The sequence below is a fragment of the Dromiciops gliroides genome, chromosome 4 (assembly GCF_019393635.1).
Source record: "Dromiciops gliroides isolate mDroGli1 chromosome 4, mDroGli1.pri, whole genome shotgun sequence".
Lineage (NCBI taxonomy): Eukaryota > Metazoa > Chordata > Mammalia > Microbiotheria > Microbiotheriidae > Dromiciops > Dromiciops gliroides.
In genome coordinates this window covers 456,362,046-456,383,829 of record NC_057864.1, presented here as the reverse complement: position 1 = coordinate 456,383,829, position 21,784 = coordinate 456,362,046, and the positions used below count along the sequence as shown (strand labels likewise).

General features: G+C 45.9%; 1 protein-coding gene across 1 annotated transcript in view; it reads left to right on the top strand.

Moving 5' to 3' along the window:
* TMEM132E (transmembrane protein 132E) overlaps window positions 1-21,784 on the top strand; it is a 120,376-nt gene that overhangs the window by 76,893 nt on the left and 21,699 nt on the right. The window contains exon 4 of the mRNA XM_044003589.1: window positions 20,466-20,538. Within this exon, the coding sequence (XP_043859524.1) occupies window positions 20,466-20,538 (73 nt within the window). The remainder of the gene's footprint in view (window positions 1-20,465; window positions 20,539-21,784) is intronic.

Sequence of the window (21,784 nt, the reverse complement as noted above, 5' to 3'; positions counted from 1 at the left end):
CCTTGGAGTAAGAAGAGTTGGATGCCAAGCCTCCAGTTTCCTCATCTGTACAATGGACATAATTATACTTGAATGATTCTAATTCAATTCAGTGAATATAGACTAAGCACCTACTATAGTTAAGGTGAGAGCAGGCCTGGGTTCAAGTTCCCCTCTGATGCTTATTGGCTCTCTCACTGAATTACTCAGCCCCCCTCGGCAGCTCTCTATGTTTATCAGTGGCAGGGAGGGTACTCACTTGTATTATGAGGGCGCTTCTTCATCTGGGCATCCCTTCTATCAATGAAATAACAAATCTAAGTCCCTGTCCCAGTATGGAGGCAAAAGAAAAAAAAAACAACACAGTCCCTATCCACAGGGAGGTTAAATTCTATGGGAGATTGGGACATGAACCCCAAGACATTTAGGGCAGAGGAGAGAGTGAAGGGGACTGAGAAGGGTTACTACAGGACTTCAATGAACAGGGGAAGAGCTGGAGGAGTTGGGTAGGAGATTATGGTAGGCTTCCCAGAGGAGACAGAAGCTCCACTGAGCTTCAAAGGGAGACCACAACACAGGGAGACATCTGGGAAGGGAGTGCCTTTCATCCACGATGCAGTTTGTGAATTCATGGAGGCGGGAGATGTCATGGAGAGTTTGAAGAACATCTCATAGTTCAACAACCTCACACGTTTGTTGTAAACTGTAAAGTGCTATAAGAATGAGGTTGCTCAGCTGGGTTTGGGGGGTGGTGGGAGGAGGGTGATCAGGGAGGTTGCTGTGGGCAGCCGTCCAAGAAGCTAATGTTAGCCGGGAACCATCCACTGAAGCCTGTGAGATCATTGGGAATGGTCTGTATGAGGAAGAGTTAACTCAGGGTCTAAACCAAAATGCAGCTGGGGGGTGACCAGTAGACTCACATGCATACACATGCACACTCTTCAAAGGAGTCAGGCAATGGCAGTCTCTTGCTTTACTCTGACCTACATTAAGGACAAAGTCAAAAGCCAAGTGGCTTAAGAGAAGGGAGGGAGAGTGGTCAGGTTGGACAGACACCTGGTACATCTTCACAGTCATCAGGAGTGGCGCAGACAGCTTGGCTCCTGTTCTCTGGAAGCTTGCTGAGAGGGCAGGCAGTGGGGGCCAGGGTGAGCCTGTGGTTGAGACCTTTGCTGCTGGGATCCCCCAGTTCCCAGCCCCCACCAGTCCCTGGCCAAGCCCTCTTGTCAGATGCCATCAGACAGGACAGACAGGGCTTCTTGATGTCTGGACTGTGTGGTCCAGAAAAAGGAACTAGGCTCTCCAGCTTCACCCAGCCCCTTGCCAGTGCAAGACAGAGAGGGAGAAATGTGATCTTGGTTGTAGTGAGAGAGGAAAGAGAAGGATGCTTTGAGGGAGGTTTAGAGAGAATTGCATAAAACTATAGCTTTATATTTCCTCTAATCCAGTCCCCCCCCCTTTTTTACCAAAAAGGAAACTGAGGACCAGAAAAAGGGTAATGACTCACTCAGGGTCATTTGGGGGTGTATCTATGTGTGGAGATATTTCTCTAGGGAGAGAAGCAGGACAGGGAATATAGGCACATCTCTGTATTTGGAGGGTTGGTGAGTGTGTCCATCCAAAGGGTTGTGCACAGTGATATTCAAGGTAAATGAAGATTTTGGCGAATGTAGGCTGGAGGTGTGGGATAATTGAAGGTGGGGTTGTGGTTTTTTGAGGGAGGGCAGGACAGTTATGTGTAGGGGAATTGGATTGTGTGCATGTGCATGAAATTCAGGTCAGCCAGTTGGGAAATAGATGAGATTGTTCCAAGAAATATCTGCCTCTCCCTGAGTGAGGCACAGACTGAAAGCCCCTCCCACCATGACCCTTATTCCGTCCACCATTGCCCTTGGGAGTGACTCATGGCGGGAGATGCCCTGCAGCATGGTCTCTTGGCCCTTTGGGGTTGGATGATCCAGCCCCCACTCTTCCTTTTCCCAGCCTTGGTCAGTCGGCAACTGCAGGCCCGGCATTTATCTGCCAGTCATCGTTGGCTCAGACAAACAAACTCAGCTGTTTGTTCTCTGATCTGCAAAGAGGGGATGATGCAATGAAGGGGGAAGAATCAGAGGCACCCAGAGCACACGGGAGCCACACAGAATGGCCTCTTCCCCCCATCACCGTTGTGGCTCCTGGGCAGGTCTGCAGCTGTCAGTAGTGACCTGGCCTGAAATGGCTTTTTACTTATGCCCGTAGTAAAGTAGATGCCACTACAGAAGCTGGAGACAGGCAGACTGAGTGCCCTTATGGGGCAGAGTTCCTTCTAGCTCCCTAGGATCAGGGGCTCATTTCTACTTGACTAGATGCTCCATAAGGGAAGAAATGGAGTGCCTCCTCAGACTGGGAGGGCAGGGACTTTGCCAGTCTCACCAAGAGCATCTTCATGGAAGAAGTAAAATGGGGGCAGCTAGGTGGCGCAGTGGATAAAGCACCGGCCCTGGAGTCAGGAGGACCTGAGTTCCAATTCGACCTCAGACACTCAACACTTATTAGCTGTGTGACCCTGGGCAAGTCACTTAACCCCAATTGCCTCACACACAAAAAAAAAAAAAAGAAAGAAAGAAAGAAAGAAAGAAAAGAAAAGAAAAGAAAAAAGAAAAGAAAAGAAAAGGGAAGTGTATGTCTTCACCATGCAACTAGGAGCTCCCTAAGGTCAGAAGCAAGGTCTCCCCTACTCGAATGGGGTGCTAAGGGTCAAGAACTCTTCCTTATCTTTTCTGTCTCTCCCCTTTCCTCCTTTAAAGGTCTCACAGAGACTGGACACATCTGAAAGTCCTCCCACAACCCTCCCAGCCCCCCACCACCATCCGCCTCCATCATAAGCCCAGAGCAGCCTCACCTATGAACCTACCTGGTGGCCCCGAGAGGACCGGGACCCAGCCCAATGCACACTCCAAGTCTCCTGGCCCAGAGCTGAAATCATGACTGGAGAGTTCCAAAATGCAACCCAGGCTTCCATTCATGAAGAAGCAGCCCCTCCGCCCCCTCCACCTTCTGCCTCCTCTCTCACTTCCATCAGTTCCTTATTTAAAAGCTAATTAGCATTTCCACAAGAAGTAGCAAGGTGAGAGGTGAGTCTAGTGACAGCATCATTTGCTAAGAAACCCCCGTGTTAACTAATGAAGGCCTGGCTAATTATTCTTCCCCCCCTCCCCCCCCCCCGCCTGGGGCTGCCTCAAACAGGTACTTTCCTGGGCCAGATTCCCCCATCCAGAGGTGGGCAGAAACGTGGCCCATAAGTCTTTCTCTTCAAGGTCTTCTGCATCATCTCTCCCCACCTCCCCCACCATGTTCCCCAGAGTTCTGGGCTCGGCTAGTGTCTGAGAATGGGCTGATTAGCTTCTGAAGGTGAAATCTGTCTAATATTTGGCTTCCTATTTCTCCGTGTATGTGAGTGTATGTTCCTCCCCCCATCTTTCCTCTCTTCTCATCTCCAAAGGCTATGAGTCATGGTCAAGTCCTCCTCAATAACGCTGGAAGGAAGAAATTCAGGTGGGCAGGGCCCCTTCTGCCCAGCCTCCCCCACCTTCCCATGTTTCTCTGGTAACGTGGGGAGGAGGAGATGCATTCCAAGATTCCCAGAATATGAGTATTACCATCTTGGGCCATGCTGACCCTCGGAACCAGCACAGGGAACAGCCTGAGAATAAAGAATGAGAACATTAGCCTATTAGGAGGGATGGAGGTGGGGAGTCAGAGAGAGAACAAGAAAGAAGGAGGAGAACCCTTAAGAGCTTTGGAAAGGGTTTTGCAGGACTCATAGACCCGCAAGTCCCTTACTCAGAAGAGGCAGTGTGGTGTAGTGGATTGAGCCATGGGTTCAAATCTGATCACAAATATGTACTAGCCATGTGCCCCCGAACTTAACAATTATGTGTCTTATCTGAAAATTGAGGGATTTGAACTAGGTAGACTCTGAGGTCTCTTTAGACCTCATGATCTTAAAGGGGGTTCCAAACAAGAGGCTGGGGTATAATCCTTCCAAATTAGATTGTATATTAATATAAATTCCCTAGGACCTCCAAACTAGAAGACATTCGAAAGTCCATCTGCTCCAAACCATATCTGATTAATAATCCTTTCCAGCGTGGATATCCAGCATTTCGCAAAGTGCCAGGCACATAGTAGGTGCTTAATAAATGTTTATTGGTTGATCCAGCCTCTGCTTGAAGACCCCAGCAGGAGAACCCACCATTTCTTGAGGTAGTCCCCTCTGTCTCTAATTGTTACAAAGGCTTTCCTTGCACCCAACCTACAGTCCATATCTCTGCAACCATTTTTCCATTATTGCATAGCTTTAGGTCTCCACCAGGATGCTCAATGTGTGTGTGTGTGTGTGTGTGTGTGTGTGTGTGTGTGTGTGTGTGTGTGTGTGTGTGTACTGAGGACTCTGTCAATCTGATAAAACCCATGGGTCCCTGCTCAGAATAATATTTTTATTGTATAAAATGCATGGAATTACAAGGAAAACAGTGATGCTGAATTAAGAAGGGATTAGCAAAATGCTTGGCACACAGTAGGTGCTTAATAAATGTTAATGGATAGATGGATGGATGGATTATCCCCACTTCTGCCCTCTAGGACCAAACAGAGTAAATCTACTTCCTTGTTCAGTCCTTCAGTTATCTGAGGATAGCCACATCCCCTTGGAGTCTCCTCTTTGGGCTAACTTCCCCCAACTACTTCAACTGATCTTAAAATAATCTGGTCTCCATCACTCAGCTCTTCTAGACCCATTCCAACTGGTTCAGGCCTCTCCTGAAATATGGTACCCAGAACTTAATACAATACTATACAGATGGTCTAACCAGAACTCCTGCTTCTCTTGTTTTGGGCACTGTACCTCTCAAAACACAGCCTAAGGTCTTTTGTGAATCGCTTCATTTTGTTTGGGCAAGGGGGTCAAAATCTGTTATTTTACCATGGTAACAGTCCTTCCCCAGTTGCTGATCAATAATTCAAATGTAACTGAAAAGTCTTAAAGAGCCTCTTGAGGCACTGAGTATGACTTACAGGTGGTAGTAGTAGTAGTAGTAGTAGTAGTGGTGGTGGTGGTGGTGGTAGTATTTGTAGCTGTAGTAGTGGTGATAGAAGGAGTGGTGATGGTGGTAGTAGTGGTAGTGGTAGTAATTATGTAATTATATCGATAATTAACCATTAGCACTTTATGTTTTACAAAGCACTTTACAAATATTATCTCATTGGATCTTCACAACAGCTCTGGGAAGTAGGTGCTATCATTAACTTTACATATAGGGAAACCGAGGCAGGCAGAAGTTAAATGACTTGCCCAAGGTCATTCAACTAGTAAGCATGTGAGGGAGGATTTGAATGAAGGTCTTTCTAACTCCAGGTCCCAGCATGCTATCCACTGAACTTCTAGCTGGCTCTAGAGGCATTCTTGACACCAAGACCTTCTCCTTATCCAATGCCCCATGATTTTTCATCCATAGCCTAGGGTGACATCTTTTGGGGGGTTGCCAAGTCACACTGTGGACTTATTTTCAGCTTGAAATATTTCACGTGAAGCTTGCATCTTCCCAATACCAGGCATCAGTCACCCTGTTCAACCTAGCCCTGAATAGATTCTAGCCCTGCCATTAATTTGCTGTGTGATGTAGGGCAAAGTAACTTCCCCCTCTGATCTGTTTCTTAATCTGACACATTAGTGAATTGTACTGAATAGCCTTTAAAGTTCCCTCCAGTTGTAATGTTCTGTGATTTTAAGAAATATTCTTCTTGCCCTTGGGAAGCTCCCAGTCTCATGGAGGAAGATAAGACAGAAATATCCCCACCAAGCAGCAAAAGGGGAAGGGCTGAGTAAACATTCATGTGGACAGCTCAGATGACCTGGAAAGGTGGCCTAGTGGAAGGAGATATAGAATGTTAGAGATAGAAACCACCGAGGACCAGGATGCTCAGTGTGTGTGTGTGTGTGTGTGTGTGTGTGTGTGTGTGTGTGTGTGTGTGTGTGTGTGTGTGTGTGTGTGTTGAGGACTCTGTCAATCTTATGAAATCCATGGGTCCCTGCTCAGAATAACATTTTTATTGCATAAAATACATAGAATAACAAGGAAAACAGTGCTACTGAAATAGTTATAAAAATACATAGATACCAAGTTAAGAAACCTTGATCTTATCCTATCTCCTCCTAAAAGCCCAGGAGAAGGAAGTGACTAGCCCAGAGTCACCCAGCTGGGTCAAGGACAAAACCAGCAACTGAATGGAGGTGTCCTGAATCATCAATCTGGGTCTTTTCCCTCTATAGTTAAAGCAAAAGGGGCTATTGGAGTTGGGGAGGAAGAAGGTAGCTTTATCCTGCCCCCCCTTCCACCATCTCTTCAAGACAGGACAGCAAAGATACTTGCAATGGAGAGCCGAGTCAGGGAGGTGGCCACAACATAGAAGGAGTGCCCCTGCAGATGAAACCTGAGATCCTTCAGAATATCCAGGGGAGTTATTTCACCACCCAGTCAACTGATTACAGCATTTTATTTTATAGTTCAGGATGGGGGGATGGGAAGAGGGTTATGGTGCCGGGAAGTCGCATCTACTGGATTTATGACCTGCCAAGCCAGCTCGGGAATGACGCTGCCATGGGGGAGGGGGCCCTGGCCTGGGGAACTCGGGCTCCCGGCTTTATTCCTCCCATTCTGGGCTTTTAGGAAGAAACACCGTTTCATTTTCCTTGTTGCTAGCCGAGGGAGGGGGCTGGGCTCGTTTGAATTTATATGCAGCCTGTGTGTGATATATCCAGTGCTGGCTCCCGCCTTCCCCCCCTCCCTCCTCTACCTTTCCATACTGCAGGTCTATATATAAACTTGGCACAGAACCGTGGGGCATTGTGGGGGTCCATCAAAGGGAGAATTGCATTAAAAGATAGTGGGGTGAGGGAGGGCAGGAAAACCCAGCTGACCCTGCTGGGAGCCCCAGTGAGAAGGGGGAGATAGAGTCCCTGCCCCCTAAGTGCTCCCACCCTGAGTGGGGAAACTCGAGACCTCTGCCCTCAGGAAATTCCCACTGGGAGGGGGCAAACAGCAGTACCACTAAGGAGCTCAACTATTGGAAGCTTAGTTTCCTTCAGGATTCAGCTCAAGACCCCCTTCTTGAGGCTTCCCTTCCCCACACCCCACAACTACTATTGCTACCCCTCCCCTTGCATCCCCCAATCACCTTGCATCTATTTTCCATAGAGGTACATTTGGTTTCTCCTGCTAGAATGTAAGCTCCTTGAGGGTTGGAACTGTTCTCCCTTTCATCTGCATCCCAGGTGCCTAGCACAATGTCTGGCTTGATTGATTGAAGCAGAAGACAGAGACAAATACATGCACAAAACTGACTTAGGAACGATATGCCCACGAGTCCAAATTGAGGCTGTTTTTGTTTAGTTGGCATAATACACCGATGCTGGACAAAGATCCTGGAGTGGTTTGCCATTGCCTTCTCCAGGGGATTAAGGAAAATGGGTTAGGTGACTTGGTCAGGGTATCACAGCTAGTGGGTGTCTGAGGCTAGATTTGAACTCAGGTCTTCCTGACTCTGGGTCTAGCATTCTATCTACTGAACCACCTTGCTGCCCAGTTCAAATACCAGCTCAGCTACTGCTGTAGAGTGAGGGATTTGGACCAGATGGTCTCCCCTTCTAGTTCTAAATCCTTTGGTCTTCTGGTGGCTGAATCCCTACTGGAGAATTTTTGTTGTTGTTCAGATGTTTCAGTCGTGTTCAGCTCTTTGCGACCCCATTTGGAGTTTTCTTGGCAAGGATACTGGAGTGGTTTTCCATTTCTTTCTCCAGCTCATTTTGCAGATGAGAAAACTGAGGCAGGGTTAAATAACTTGTCCAGGGTCATACAGTTACGTAAGTGTCTGAGACCAGATTTGAACTTGGGAAGATGAGTCTTCCTGACTTCAGGTCCAGCGTTTTGCCCACTGCACCATCTAGTTTTCCTGTATACTTAAGAATGCTTTAGTGTTAATCAGGTCAGGCTTCCAGTTAAAGGGGAATTTCCTATCACTGGTGGGGACATCAGAGAGACAGTGGGGAGGGCTCTTGAGTTGGAGAAACATCTTCTTAGTGCTCTATTGACTCCGATCCTTGGAAGGTCCCTTGCCCCTGTCTGGTCCTGGGTACCTTCTTTTTCCACCACCCCATAGCCTACCCAAATCTTAGAAGGTTGTCATTCCATCTCACCTAAATCCATCCAAGCATGAGGTGGGAGAGGAGTCAGGGGCTGAATTATAGGATCCTAGTTCTAGAAAGAGACCTCAAAGTCCATTTAGCCCATTTGACAAAAGAATAAACTGAGTCCCAGACCAGTCAGAAGATCTGGCCAAGATCACAGGGTAATAAGTATCAGAGGGGGTATTTGAACCCAGGGTCTCTGACTCCTGAATCAGCTCTCTCCAATATGCCATGCTGCTTCATTGCAGCTCCTATTTTCTCTGCAGAGAAGTCTTCCAGAGTCAGCTACATACCCTCATTATTTTCTCTGCCAATTCACTGCATGACCTTGGGGAAAATGACTTTCACTCTCTGGGCCTCAGATTCCCCCAGATGAATATTCCCCAGGATTCTTTAAGGGGAGGGAGCTCAGACTTAAGAACTGAGACCTTTGAGCCCCTCAGGGAATGGAGCAAAGAAGTGAGTGGCGGGGACACTAATGCACCCAAACGGAACCCTGTGTTTCTCCCTTCCTGCCCTTACCCATCCCAATGGCCCCAGTGGGGGAAAGGGAGTGACACAGGTTCCAGTTTAGATGCATTAGACACCCCACCACCTCCAGGCATTAGGATGTCTCAATCCTCCACCTTGTTTCAAATAACCAGAAAGATCCCCAAGATGAGGAAAACTTCCCAATTCCTACATAACTTCCAGAAGTGTCTCAGATAGGTCAAGGAAATGGATTATTACTTTCTGGCCTCTTCCGCCAGCTAGGGGGCCCAGTGGATATAGACTGGACCTGGAAAAAGGAAGGTTTTCTTACCTCAGATACCTAGTAGCTATGTAATCCTGCACAAATCCCTTGACCTCTGTTTGCCTCAGTTTCCTCAACTAGAAAATGGGGATAATAAATAATAACTACTTCCTAGGGTTGTTGTGAGGATCATATGAAATAATATCTGTAAAGGGTTTGCCACTGTGGCTGGCACATAGTAGGTGCTTAATAAACACTCATTCCATTACACCATTATCATTTGGGTGGGGGTCCCCCACTTCACTGGAATTCCAAAGGAAAGCAGCCAAAAGTCCAAGAGACAGGTAGCTTTTCTCTTAATTCCTCTTAACCCCTACCAAATGAGTCCTCCAGACTCAGTCACCAATCTCTTGGATGAACCCCAGTGATTCAAACCAATCTGACTTGCTTTCTCATGCGCATCTTTGTTAGGACTAAGCTTATATCCCATCCCCCATGAGCCAGAATATTTGCCTAGCACCTTGGGGCAGTTCTCCTCTCAAGGGCTATACTTCTCATCTTGGCTACTGGGGATGTTGTGCCCATCCTATTCCTTACCTAGAGGCTTGAGATTAATGGGTCTGCCCTCCACGACACCAGTGGAGAGTAAGGAGCAATCTCTTTGCTTCCTGTTTTCCCATTTCTTCACCTGGGAGAGGACCTAAGTAAGCTAAATGCTTCGCTTTGGCTCACCTTGGTGGTCCCCTAGACACATGCCTTGGGAACACATGGGCTAATGCAGTCCTGGATGGATATGTCATCACTAGACAATCAAATGCTAGTTATAGTTGTATTTTCTCTTTGGAGAGCAAGGGTAGATGGATAGTATTGTTGAGTTGGTGTTATCACAGCGAAGAAGGTGATACAACCAGCTGAATCATGGGCTTGGGAAGGGAGCCCAGTTCAATTCAATTTGGGGCACAGGAGCAGAGATTTAGAACTGGACGGAACCTTAGAAGCCACATGCAATGTCCTCATTTTACAGGTCAACAGGGAACTGAATCCCGAAGTGATTTTTCTAAGGTGATGAAACCAGTAAGTATCTGAGGCACAATTTGAACCCAGGTCTTCCTGCTTAGAAGTGAGCACTCCATCTACCTCTCCACCCTCTGTGCACTGGTATTTCTACCCATGCCATTAAGGCTCTATACAATCATCATGCTTGATCAAGAGGAGAGATGCAGTCATTACTGATGATTGCGAGACTCGCCCCTTACAATTAATTATGTGTATCCAGAGGGAGCCTGAGTGAAGGGGGAAGGAGTCACAGGATGAGAGGTCAGAGCTAGAAGGGACAGCAGGGATCTTCTATTTCAGGGGCTTGTTACCTGCTTTCCGTGAATGTGGTTTAAGAGACGAACGGACAAACAGACAGACAGATGGATGGATGGGTATATAGACATACACATATACATGTTTTAATAACTAAATTTCAATTTAATTGGTTTCCTTTGTAATCCTAAGTAATTTATTGTATTCATTCATCCGTTCATTTATTTTGCCTTTTTAATTTTTGGAGACTTTTCCTTGGTCTCTTTATCTCAATCTGGCTGACAGTACATGGACCATTCACAGGCCTGATCCCACTGCTTGTTGACATCAGAGCTTTGACCTGCGTCATCTCCAGCCCGAGCCAGCCGGCCCCCTCCCTGGGCAGCCTGGAGGCCCCTCCCACCCCACCCCCACCCCCACACAGAGAAAGATACACACACACACACACACACACACACACACACACTTTCTCAGGGGTTCTCCATATTGGTGCCAGTCTTAATTTGAACACCCTATCAGCTTAACCCTCTGCGGCTCAAGCGATACGACAGCCTCAGCCTTCCTAGTGGCTGGGACGACAGTTTCATCTCACCATGCCAAGTCATTTGATACATTTAAAACATTATTTTGAGAAGTCTGCCAGTGGAGTCCATGACACTCACACACACACAAAAGACTAACTCTGACCATAATAATATCCAATCATAATAAACTCTCCTTGAATTTGAATTAAATTGAACTAAAATCCCTTCTACAACTTCCAAAACAAAGGATCATGCAGTCTTCACCTGAAGACCTTTAGTTATAGGTTATACACCATCTCCTGAGCCAACCAACCCTACTTTCAGATAGCTGTGATTTAAGAGCTAACATTTATATGGATGGCACTTATTATATAACTTAGTGCTTACCATAGGCACTGTGCTAAGCACTTTACAATTATTATCTCATTTGATCCTTACAACAACCCTGTAGGGCTGGTGTAGAGGCTGTAATTATCCCCATTTTAAAGATGAGGAAACTGAAGGGGACAGAAGTTAAGTGGCTTGTCCAGAGTCATACAGCTAAGAAGTGTCTAAGGCCTTCCTAACTTTAAAGCCAGGGCTCTATCCATTGGGCCACTCAGCTCCCTCTAATGACACCGTTATCCTTTTGGTTCTCAATGGAAAAATTTGGAATCCAAATACCTGCGTTCAAATCCTAAATCAGATACTTACTACCTATGTGACCTTGGGAAATTCACCTCCCCTAACTGGGTCTCAGTTTCCTCCTCCATAAACTGGCGGGAATTGGAATAGATGACCAATAAGATCCCTTACAACTCTTCAACTATCATCTTCCCGATTCTTCTCCTCTGTGGCTGGGCTGGACAGGATTATTCCATCTTCCACATGGACCTTCAAACACTTGAAGACAATTTTAACATCCCCCACATCAGGTAGGACTCACTCCCAGTATAGAGAAGCAACCTTTCTCCACAGCATATTTATCCTTGTATTCTCTTTCCCTCTGGTCAGGGACACCAGCAGGGTGTGTCCTTCCTGTGTCCCTTGGATATGTCTCTGGCATCTGTCACCGTTGTGCTAGACTGCCCAGACATGTAGACATAGCCAGAGAGACGGTTGGAAAGTCTAGGTTCTGGCTCAGCAGAGACTTCAGACCTTCTGAAAGTCAAGTCCACTTCTTTGAAGGATGCTGGTCAGGGTTGGTCATATGACAATTGCAAGATTACCTATTCCAGGGGCAGTTAGATGCAGTGAATAGAGCACCAGCCCTGCAGTCAGGGGCACCTGAGTTCAAATCTGGCCTCAGACACTTATTAGCTGTGTGACCCTGGGCAAGTCACTTGACTGATTGCCTCAAAAAAAGTTACCTATCCCAAATGACTTGCCCAGGATGTTAGTGTTACGTTAGTTATGGCTGCTGGGAGTAGACTTGAACCTAAGTCTTATGATTCCCAGGTCTGTGGCCTTTCTACCATAGCATGAGAGGGGAGCATGATACGGTAGAATCATTGCTGAATCTTGAATCTGTGGGCCTACGGTCAAATTCTGATTCTACCTGTGTGACCTTGGATAAATCCCTTAACCTCAGCACCATCATATGTAAAATAAGGGATTTGGACTAGGTGACCTTTGAGGTACCTTTCTAATGTCTTCTAGTGTAGGGGGTCCATGGTATCCCCCATGCCTTGTTGGCCCCACTAATAATTAGTGTCTAGGCATTGTTGTTGTTCATCCCATTTGAGGAAACCCACTGAGGATTTTCTTGGCAAAAACATTGGAGTAGGGGGCAGCTAGGTGGTGCAGTGGATAAAGCACCAGCCCTGGATTCAGGAGGACATGAGTTTTGATCTGGCCTCAGACACTTGACACTTACTAGCTGTGTGACCCTGGGCAAGTCACTTAACCCTCATTGCCCTGCCCCAAAACAAAAACAAAACACTGGAGTAGTTTGCCATTTTCTTATCCAGATGAGAAAACTGAGGCCAACAGGGTGAAGTGACTTGCCCAGGGTCACACAGATAGTAAGAATCTGAGGCCAGATTTGAACTCATGAAGATAAGCCTTCCTGACTCCAGGGCTGGCACTCTATCTACTGGGCCACCTGCTGCCTCCACATCTAGGCATATATATCTCTGATCCCCCTCCTCGTCCTGTGGAGGACCCTGGAGACACAGGAGAAGGCAGTTGATCAGAAACTAATACCAAGTCTATATCATCATTATGCCTCATTTCATTGATCGCTGTTATCATTACCATCATTGATCATCAATCTTATTCTTTTTGCTCACTGTTATTAATATTCATCACCTTCATTAATGTTATAGATCATTGTTATTATGTATTATTGATCACATGCCCAAGAGGCCTGACTGCTCTATTCTCTTGAAGATCTCCAAGCGAATTATGCAGTGTTCTGGTGCCTCCTGTGTTAAGCCCTGACATGCCGCCTTCCCCCATACACACACACACACACACACACACACACACACACACACACCCTTCCTAGGCAGACCTTCCCTCTGAACCTCCTTCTTTGGTCACTTACAATGCTACTTGCCTTCAAGCAACACCAAACTCTAACGAGAATTTTTTTTTAATTGCAAGTGATTAGTTTTAATTTGGGGGCAATTAGTAGGAAAGAAAGGAAGCATCTGATCTTCATTAGAACTCATAAAATCAGGCGGTTCCCACTCCTGCCCTCCCCTTTCCTTCCCCCTTCTTCTCTCTTTCCCTCCCTCGAATCCCCTTCCTTTCCCCCTCCCTCCCTGCCTGGCTCCAGACCCCAGCCTACTGGCAGCATTGGGTTTTCAAGTGAAAGTCTCAAATGAACAACCTGGAAGTTCTGATGCTGTCACATAGAGGGATACCTTCTCTCCAGGCATCATTAAGGAGGTGGGACTTTAGCAGAGCATTGAAGGATGCATAGAATTTGGTCCATGGATGGAGCAAGATGAGAAGTGGGCATTCTGAGGGAGTAGAATCCGCCTCCTGTCCCAAAACTATGAAACCTGGATGAGGGGGTTAAATAGCATCTCTTTATCTGGCAAGGTCATAGCCCCATCTTGTAGATTGGAAAGTAGTCTACAAAATGAGCTAGTAGAAGTGGCAGTAAAGGAATCTGGGAGTTCTGACTCCCAGGCACACCCCCAATCTCCACCTCTGACATGGTGAATCATAAGATCATTGATTTGGAGCCAGAAAGTATCTTAGAGGTATATAGTCCAATTCCTTCATTTTGCTTATGAAGAAACTGAATCTCAGAGAAGTATGAGCAACTTCCACCAGACCACATAGCTAGCAAGTATCCAAAGTGGTATTTGAACCCATCTTTCTGACTCCAAGGCCAGCACTCTAGCCACTGCACCATAAAGGTCATTTAGTTGGTCTATCACCACCAACCCCCTCCCAACCACCAGTTGTTACAGATAGGGAAACAGAGGCTAACAGACTACTAGAGCCTGAAGGGACCTTAGAAACTAATTAATCTGTTGCTTTTGTTTTGAAGAGAAGGGAAATAAAGCAGGGGAAGCGTGAAAGGGGGAGGGATCGGGGCTTACCCAAAGTCACACAATCAGTTAGTGGAAGAGCAAGGAGCCAGACATCCTAGATCTGAATCCAGGGGTCAAAGGTATGTCTAAATTATCTGTGCAGGACCTTGAGTGCCCAATAAAGAAAACGATCTCCTGCCAGGTTTTAATCCTCTATCACCACTCTTCCAAAACCAAACCTCACTAAACTTCATAGCTGCAAATACAACAGTATTAGTCATAAAACAGGGAGGCTTGTGGTCTCAACTGGCTGGAATGTCTACACTGGAGTCTGCTCATGGAGAAGTAGGGATTTCTCATTCTGAGGCAGGGCACTGGGAACAGAGAGAAGATGCTTCTATACCTTTGGTGTCTCAAGAGCTAGGGTGGGTATGAGTATGCCTAGACGATGGCTGTCTCCAGGCCCCTGCCTGAGCCTCAATGTGAGGAGTGGGTCCACCTGAAGAGGACAGACCTAACAGTGTCTAGGGGCAGCTAGTTGGTGAAGTGGATAGAGTACTGGCCCCGAAGTCAGGAGGCTCTGAGTTCAAACCTCATCTCAGACACTTACTAGCTGTGTGACTCTAGGCAAGTCACTTAACCCCAATTGCCTCCAATTCACTGCAAGTCATGAGTCATGACATCACCCCAATGTCATGGTCCTCTTAGAGAATGGACAAACAACAACAGCAGTCACCCATTTTCCCAGGCGAGGTGCCAAAAAGTACTGCCCCAGTCCTTCTCATTCAGGACAGTGAGCTAAGCAGAAGGCAGAGAAAGGCTTGTACCACTGCCAAAGATTAAGACTCAATCCTCACACTCGAAGCAGCAGGATTCAGAGCTGTGTGATCTTGGGTCAGTAACTTAATCTAGCCAAGACTCATTTCCCTCCTCTCTAATAATAATTTTGCAATGGTGTTGTTGTTCACTTGTGTCCAACTCTTTGTGACCTTATTTGGGGTTTTCTTGGCAAAGCTACTGGAGTGGTTTGCCATTTCCTTCTCCAGCTTATTTTACAGATGAAGAAACTGAGGCAAACAGGGTTAAGTCACAGTTAGGAAGTATCTGAGGCGAGATTTGAACTAAGGAAGATGAGCCTTCCTGACTCCAGGATGGGCACTGTATCTACTTCATCACCTACCTTCCCTAATATTTGCATGATCAAGCAGCAGCCATTTTAAAGCACCTACTATGTGTCAGTTGCTTTGCTCGATTAAAATAACAAATGAAAACATTCCCTGTCCTCAGGAAACTTTCATTCAAGCAGAAAACTGTGTGTACTCATCTCAATAATGAATATACAAAAAATAAAATAAGAATTAAAATGCCCTTTAATGTGGGGAGGTGAGAAAGTAGTCGATACTTTCTCTTTGGAAAGTGGAATGACCCCAGTCTGGTTCATGACTTCCCTCTTCCCCTTGTCCTCCCCTCTGTGACAGGTTATAGGACTTTTGTGGGGATGGGGAGATTTTCTTTTTCAGAAGAGGAACCAAGACAGGTAAATGACATAGAATCATAGTCTGAAGCTGGCAGGGACATCAAAGTTGGTCCACCTCGACCAGCTCTCACATTTTATAGCTGAGGAAACCAGAGGCTGTGACTTAGTCAAGGTCACACAGGTAGTGATCAGCAGAGATTGGATTCGAACTCAGGGTCTCTGACCCCAGAGTTAGGGATCTAATCACTGTATTACGAGGTCACAAAAGGAGTATCAGGTCCTATATTTGAATATGGGTCATCAGATACCAAATCCAAGAGTCCATTCTGGGCAGGGACTGCTTTGGCTGTTCTTTGTGTCCCTACTACTTAGCACAATGCCCAGCAGGTAATGGGTGCTTGACAAATGCTTGTTGATTTAAGAAAGCTCCTTTCACAGTATTGCCCGGAGTCACTGGCAGGTGAAAGAGATGGATCTGAGAAATCTATAGTAAAGCCAGACTGAGAAATCAAGGCGCTTTTCTCCCACAATAACAGCTCCCTCCCTTCCCCGGTGCTGGGGGAAGGAGAGGGGTGGGGAGGCAAGAGGCTGGTTTTCTCTGCACTGGGCAATTTAGAAGAATTAGTGGATTTCTCTGCAGGCCACAGAATGCAAATTCTCCCTCCACCGATGGCTTCTTACATCAGGACGACCTGTGCTTTGACCAAGTAGTTAATATATTAGCCAGAATAGCAGGCGATTAGAGGGGATAATTTAAGGTTACAGCCTCCCCAGCAAGGAGCAAACTGTTGGTTGGGCTGTTTGGGGCAGGGAGCGTCTCTGATCTCAGGAGGGAGGAGGGTTAGTGGGGGAGAGTTGGAGAGAGATTTGTGGAGTTTGGTTTGCAGTGATGATGATTCATCCTGGGATGGGAATCTTTATCCACCCTGTGCAGGGCTAATGAACTCCTCCCCTTCTCTCCCAAGTTTTCCCTTGACACTTGGCACCTCAAAAGCTTGTCTTCTAGGCCCGGATTGGCTGTGCCACCCGCTCCTCCTTGGACCAAGCCTTTCCCATCCCACTAGTGGGGCAGTGGAAAGAATCAAATCAATGTGTACTTATTAAGAACCTACTATGTGGGGGCAGTTAGGTGGTGCAGTAGATAAAGCACTGGCCCTGGAATCAGGAGGACCTGACTTCAAATCCGGCCTCAGACACTTGACACTTAGCTGTGTGACCCTGAGCAAGTCACTTAACCCATCATTGCCCCACAAAAAAAAAAAAAACACAAACAAAACAAGAACCTACTATGTGTCAGGCAAGGTGCTAAGCACTGAAGACATAAATAAAGACAAAACCAGACAAGACGAAGGTTCAAATCCAGATTTTACTACTTCTGGCCCTTGTCACCTTGGCTAAGTTACTTATTAACTTCTCTGGAGCTATTTCTTCACCTGTAAAATGAAAGGTTTGGGCTGGATGATATCTATGGTTTAAATCTAGGATCCTTTCCAGCCTCCCAGAGGCAGACTCTTCTCTGCCCATTTTCCACCTACTCAAAGAAAGGGACCTGATTTGGGAGGTGGGACTATGGGGGAGTGACAAGAATCAGGAAAAACTCAGATCAACTGCCACCTTCTACATCAGGAGTTCTTAACCTGAGGTCCACAGACTCAGAGTATACCACGAACTGGAATGAGAAAAAAAACATTATGTGTTTCTTTTCACTAACCTCTTATTGAAATTTAGCACATCCTTCAGTTAGGATTGTAGGCAACAAACCATAGTAGTATGAAGCTTCACCAGACCAGCACGTAGCATAGCACCTGGCCCATAGTAGGCACTTAATAAATGCTTGTTGACTGACTGACTACCAAAAGGGCAGATGACACCAAAAAGTTAAGAACCCCTGTTCAACATGAAGCCTTTCCCAATTCTACCTCTTCCCCCCGCCCCTACCAATCCAATGGCCCCAATCACTTTGAAAATCCTTTCCTATCAAAACCTCAGTCTCAAGCCATAATCTTCGCACCAGGATCATTTCCCACCTGTGTAATGAAGATGGCTATGAACTGATCCTGATAGCCAGGTACTAGGGCAAGGACAAGGGAGGGGTGAGGATACAGACTAGACCTGTGATTTCATTGAATGGGAAACTCCAACCCTGTACAAATATGAGCAGGCACCTTTCTCTGCAATTTACAGTCTGAGAAAGTCAGAAAGCCCCAGTGTGCCTCCAAAGTCGATCCCAGGTCTCTCTGCATCTGAGACCAGCTCTCTCTCTACTATATCTGGCTGCCTTCCAAAGCCAAGTGCTGCTTCCCAGGTCCCTTTATTTTTCTCCTCTGTCAACCTTTTCTAAAACCTATGGTCTTGGGGTGACCTTTAACACTGGTAGTCTTTTGAAGGGTGACAATCTATGCATTTTCCTTGAAATGGATCATCTGTGTCTATCATGCTGGGAGCACCCACAAGGAAGGAACTTAGGGTCCATTTATAAGAAAGACTGGGAGTTCCCTAAGGGCAGATACTGTCTCTTCCCCTTTAGACTGGGAACCCCTTGATGACTGTATTTCCTGTAAGCTCTCTGAGGAGAAACCCTCTCTTTTACTTAAATATTTCTTATGACTGCCTTCTACACAACACTGTCAAAGCCAAATGAGTCAGGATGATCTTACTTATTTGGGGAGCTAAAAAGTGACCCAGAAATTACCAAGGACCAAAGGTCATCTCCCTGTCTCTAGGCTGGACTGCTTTTAAAGCAGATGCCAGTCCATCAAAAAGCATTTATTAATATGTATTCCAGTCAGCTGGGAATACAAAGACCTAAGTCCTCTTCTCTTCTCTTCTCTTCTCTTCTCTTCTCCTTCTCTTCTCTTCTCTTCTCTTCTCTTCTCTTCTCTTCTCTTCTCTTCTCTTCTCTTCTCTTCTCTTCTCTTCTCTTCTCTTCTCTTCTCTTCTCTTCTCTTCTCTTCTCTTCTCTTCTATTCTATTCCATTCCATTCCATTCCATTCCATTCCATTCTATTGGGAGAGGCAACACAGAAATGTAGACATAGACATAGACATGGACATAAGCACATATATGGACATGGATACAGACACAAACATGGACATGGTCCTGGACACAGACAGAGAGGTAGATAGTATAGATATATGAAAAGATAGGAGAGAAATAGACATACAAGGTATATATGAAATATAAAAATTAAATTAAAAGGGTAATGTCAGGGAAGGCACTAGTAGTTGGGGGGGGGGGGCTCAAAAAAGGCTTCTTTTAGGAGGTGGAACTTGAACTGCGCCTTGAAGGAAACCAAGGATTCTAGGCTGCAGAGGTGAGAAGGGATTACATTCCAGAAGAAAAATGAAACAGAGAATAATAAATACAAAAGCACATAGCAGGGAGATAGAATGACTTGTACCAGGAACAGTATTCCTGCCAGTTTGGCTGGACTTTAGGGTATGGATGGTGCTAATGTATAATGAGGCTTGAAAGGTCATTTGGAGCCAAGTTGTGAACAGCTTCAAATGAGCAAACAGAGGAGTCTGTATTTAATAGTAGAGGTAATAGGGAACCACTGGAGTTTATTAAGTAGAAGAACGGCCGTCTGGCTTGTGCTGTAGGAAGATCGTTTTGGAAGATCACTTTAGTAGCGACGCGTAGGATGAATCGGAGAAGGAAGAGACTTGAGACCGGGAAGCCAATTAGGAAGCAACCGTTTATTCTAGGCTCAGGTGGTGAGTGCTAGGACAAAGGTGATGGCTTTGTGAGTGGAGAAAAGGGGAAGATATAAAGAATCGAGGGTCTCTAGTGTCAAAACAGTTCTGGATTGGGAGTCCGAAGAACTGGATTAGAATCTTTTTTTTTTACTCCCCTCACCACCCCCCACCCCCCCCCCACCCCTGCCAAAAGATGCAGCATGAAGGCATCATGATTAGAGCAGAAGACTTGGAGTCAGGAAGATCTGGATTCTATTTACCTGCAGCGTGGCTCTGGACAAGTCACCCAGATCCCCAGTGACACAGTTTCCCCTATCTGTAAAATAAGGAAGTTAAACTCAATGGCGTCTAAGGTCCCTGCCAGCTCTAAACCTATGATTTTGTGGCTTATGTCCTATGTTATCTTTGGCAGATCACTTACTCTCTTCCAGCCTCAGGTTTTCTTATCTGTAAAATGGGGGTTGGGGACAGTAAATGTCAAAGTAAATGGTTTCTGAGTCCCTTCCAGCTCTAAATATATATTACATATTCCTTAAAGGTTCCTAGAGAAGAAAATTATAGTCTCCCTGTGTAATCCTTGTATTTAAGAGAGGTGTATTTGAATGTGTCTGTGTTGTATTGTGTATATGAAAGAGAGAACAAAGGAAGGAGGAAGGGGAAGAGAAAAAGAGAGGGATGGAGAGAAACAGAGAGAAGGGGAAGGGGAAGAGGGAATAGAAAGACAGGGAGAAGAAAGGGAAAGAGAAATGAGGAAGGGAGGGACAGAGAGAGACAGAGAGAGGGGTAAGGGAAGGAGAGGGGAGAGAGAGAAAGAGAGAGAGAGAGAGAGAGAGAGAGAGAGAGAGAGAGAGAGAGAGAGAGAGAGAGAGAGAGAGAGACTCTGTGTTTATTAAGTGTCTATGTATGTATCTGAGGTGCACATGTAGTCACACACACTCTCTGCTGTTGCTCTCATTGTGTCTGGGCTGATTCCCTCCTCTGCATCTAACCTTATGAAACATTCAGAGGGATTTTCTTTCCCGGCTCTCTCCCTCTTTGCCCTTTCCAGGCACCCTGCTGGCTGGAGAACAATTGTAGGAAGTTCTACAGCCACAGCCGAGATACAAGTAGTGAGTACAATGGTATGCAGCCTGGCATGCACACATAAGTGTGTACATTTGTTCATTCATTCTTTTGTTGATCCAGTCATTAAAAAAAAGCATCACATAGTCCCAACTGTGTGCAAGGCACTATGTGAATACATGAGCACTGACATGCTTATCCACACAAATACACACATGTACACACATGCTACCCAAGAGGATGCTGGTAAACACTGAAATAGCCTAGGCTAGCACTAACCTGGGAATTAGGATTCCCAGATTCTCTTTCCAGTTGGGTTCAAAGTGATCCCAAGAAAGTGGCAGAAACCTCCAGAGTTCCTGCAGTTCTGGCTTCTGCCTCAACATAAAAGTACTTAGGCTTGGGGGCAGCTAGGTGGTGCAGTGGATAAAGCACTGGCCCTGGATTCAGGAGGACCTGAGTTCAAATCCAGCCTCAGACACTTGACATTTACCTAGCTGTGTGACCCTGGGCAAGTCACTTAACCCTCACTGCCCTGCAAAAAAAAAAATGTACTTAGGCTAGGGGTTGGCTCCATGATTTCATTATCTGGGAAACTTTCTCAATGCAGGTCAGCATTCTTAGTTAGAGACTTGTCTAAAGCAGAGGTGTCAAATTCATCTGCTACACCCCCTCAGTACTACTCCGAGCCAACTTAAAATAGAGCTGGGACATATTTAACAAAATAAATAAAAATACAATAGGACATATTATTATGTGGTTTTCTAAGTCAGTGTGTGGCTGCAGGCATCCTTAGATATGGTCCAGCACTTAGCAGAAGGGGACAGCACAGTACTGTCCTGGCATACAGTAGTCACTTAATAAATGTTTATTGATTGATTGGTTTAGTGGTCCCCTTTCTATTTGAGTTTGACACTCCTGGCTTAGAGTATTCAGAGGTTAATCTACTTGCTGTGTTGTTTAAACTCTAAATTGTGGGTTCTAATGTGCCCCCCCTAGTCTTGGGGGGAAGCTGGCTAAAATCACTGATAAATTCAGCAAGAGTTTAGTTAGTGAAGAGAGAAAGATTGAGAACAGATTCCTTATACCATGGAAATCCTAGCTCAGATCTAATTTGGTATAGCCAGAGAGAGAGAAAGAAAGCAATTTCCTTTCCTAGCAGCCCACGTGAAATCTCTCACCGCCAAGCCGGTGTTGGTTGAGAGTGGTCTCTTGCTGACATTAGTAGTACATCAACAGGGCCAGCCAGGTGCAGCCTCCATCCAATCATCCTTAAGTAGGTACTTAGTCAGTTTCTCATTCTCA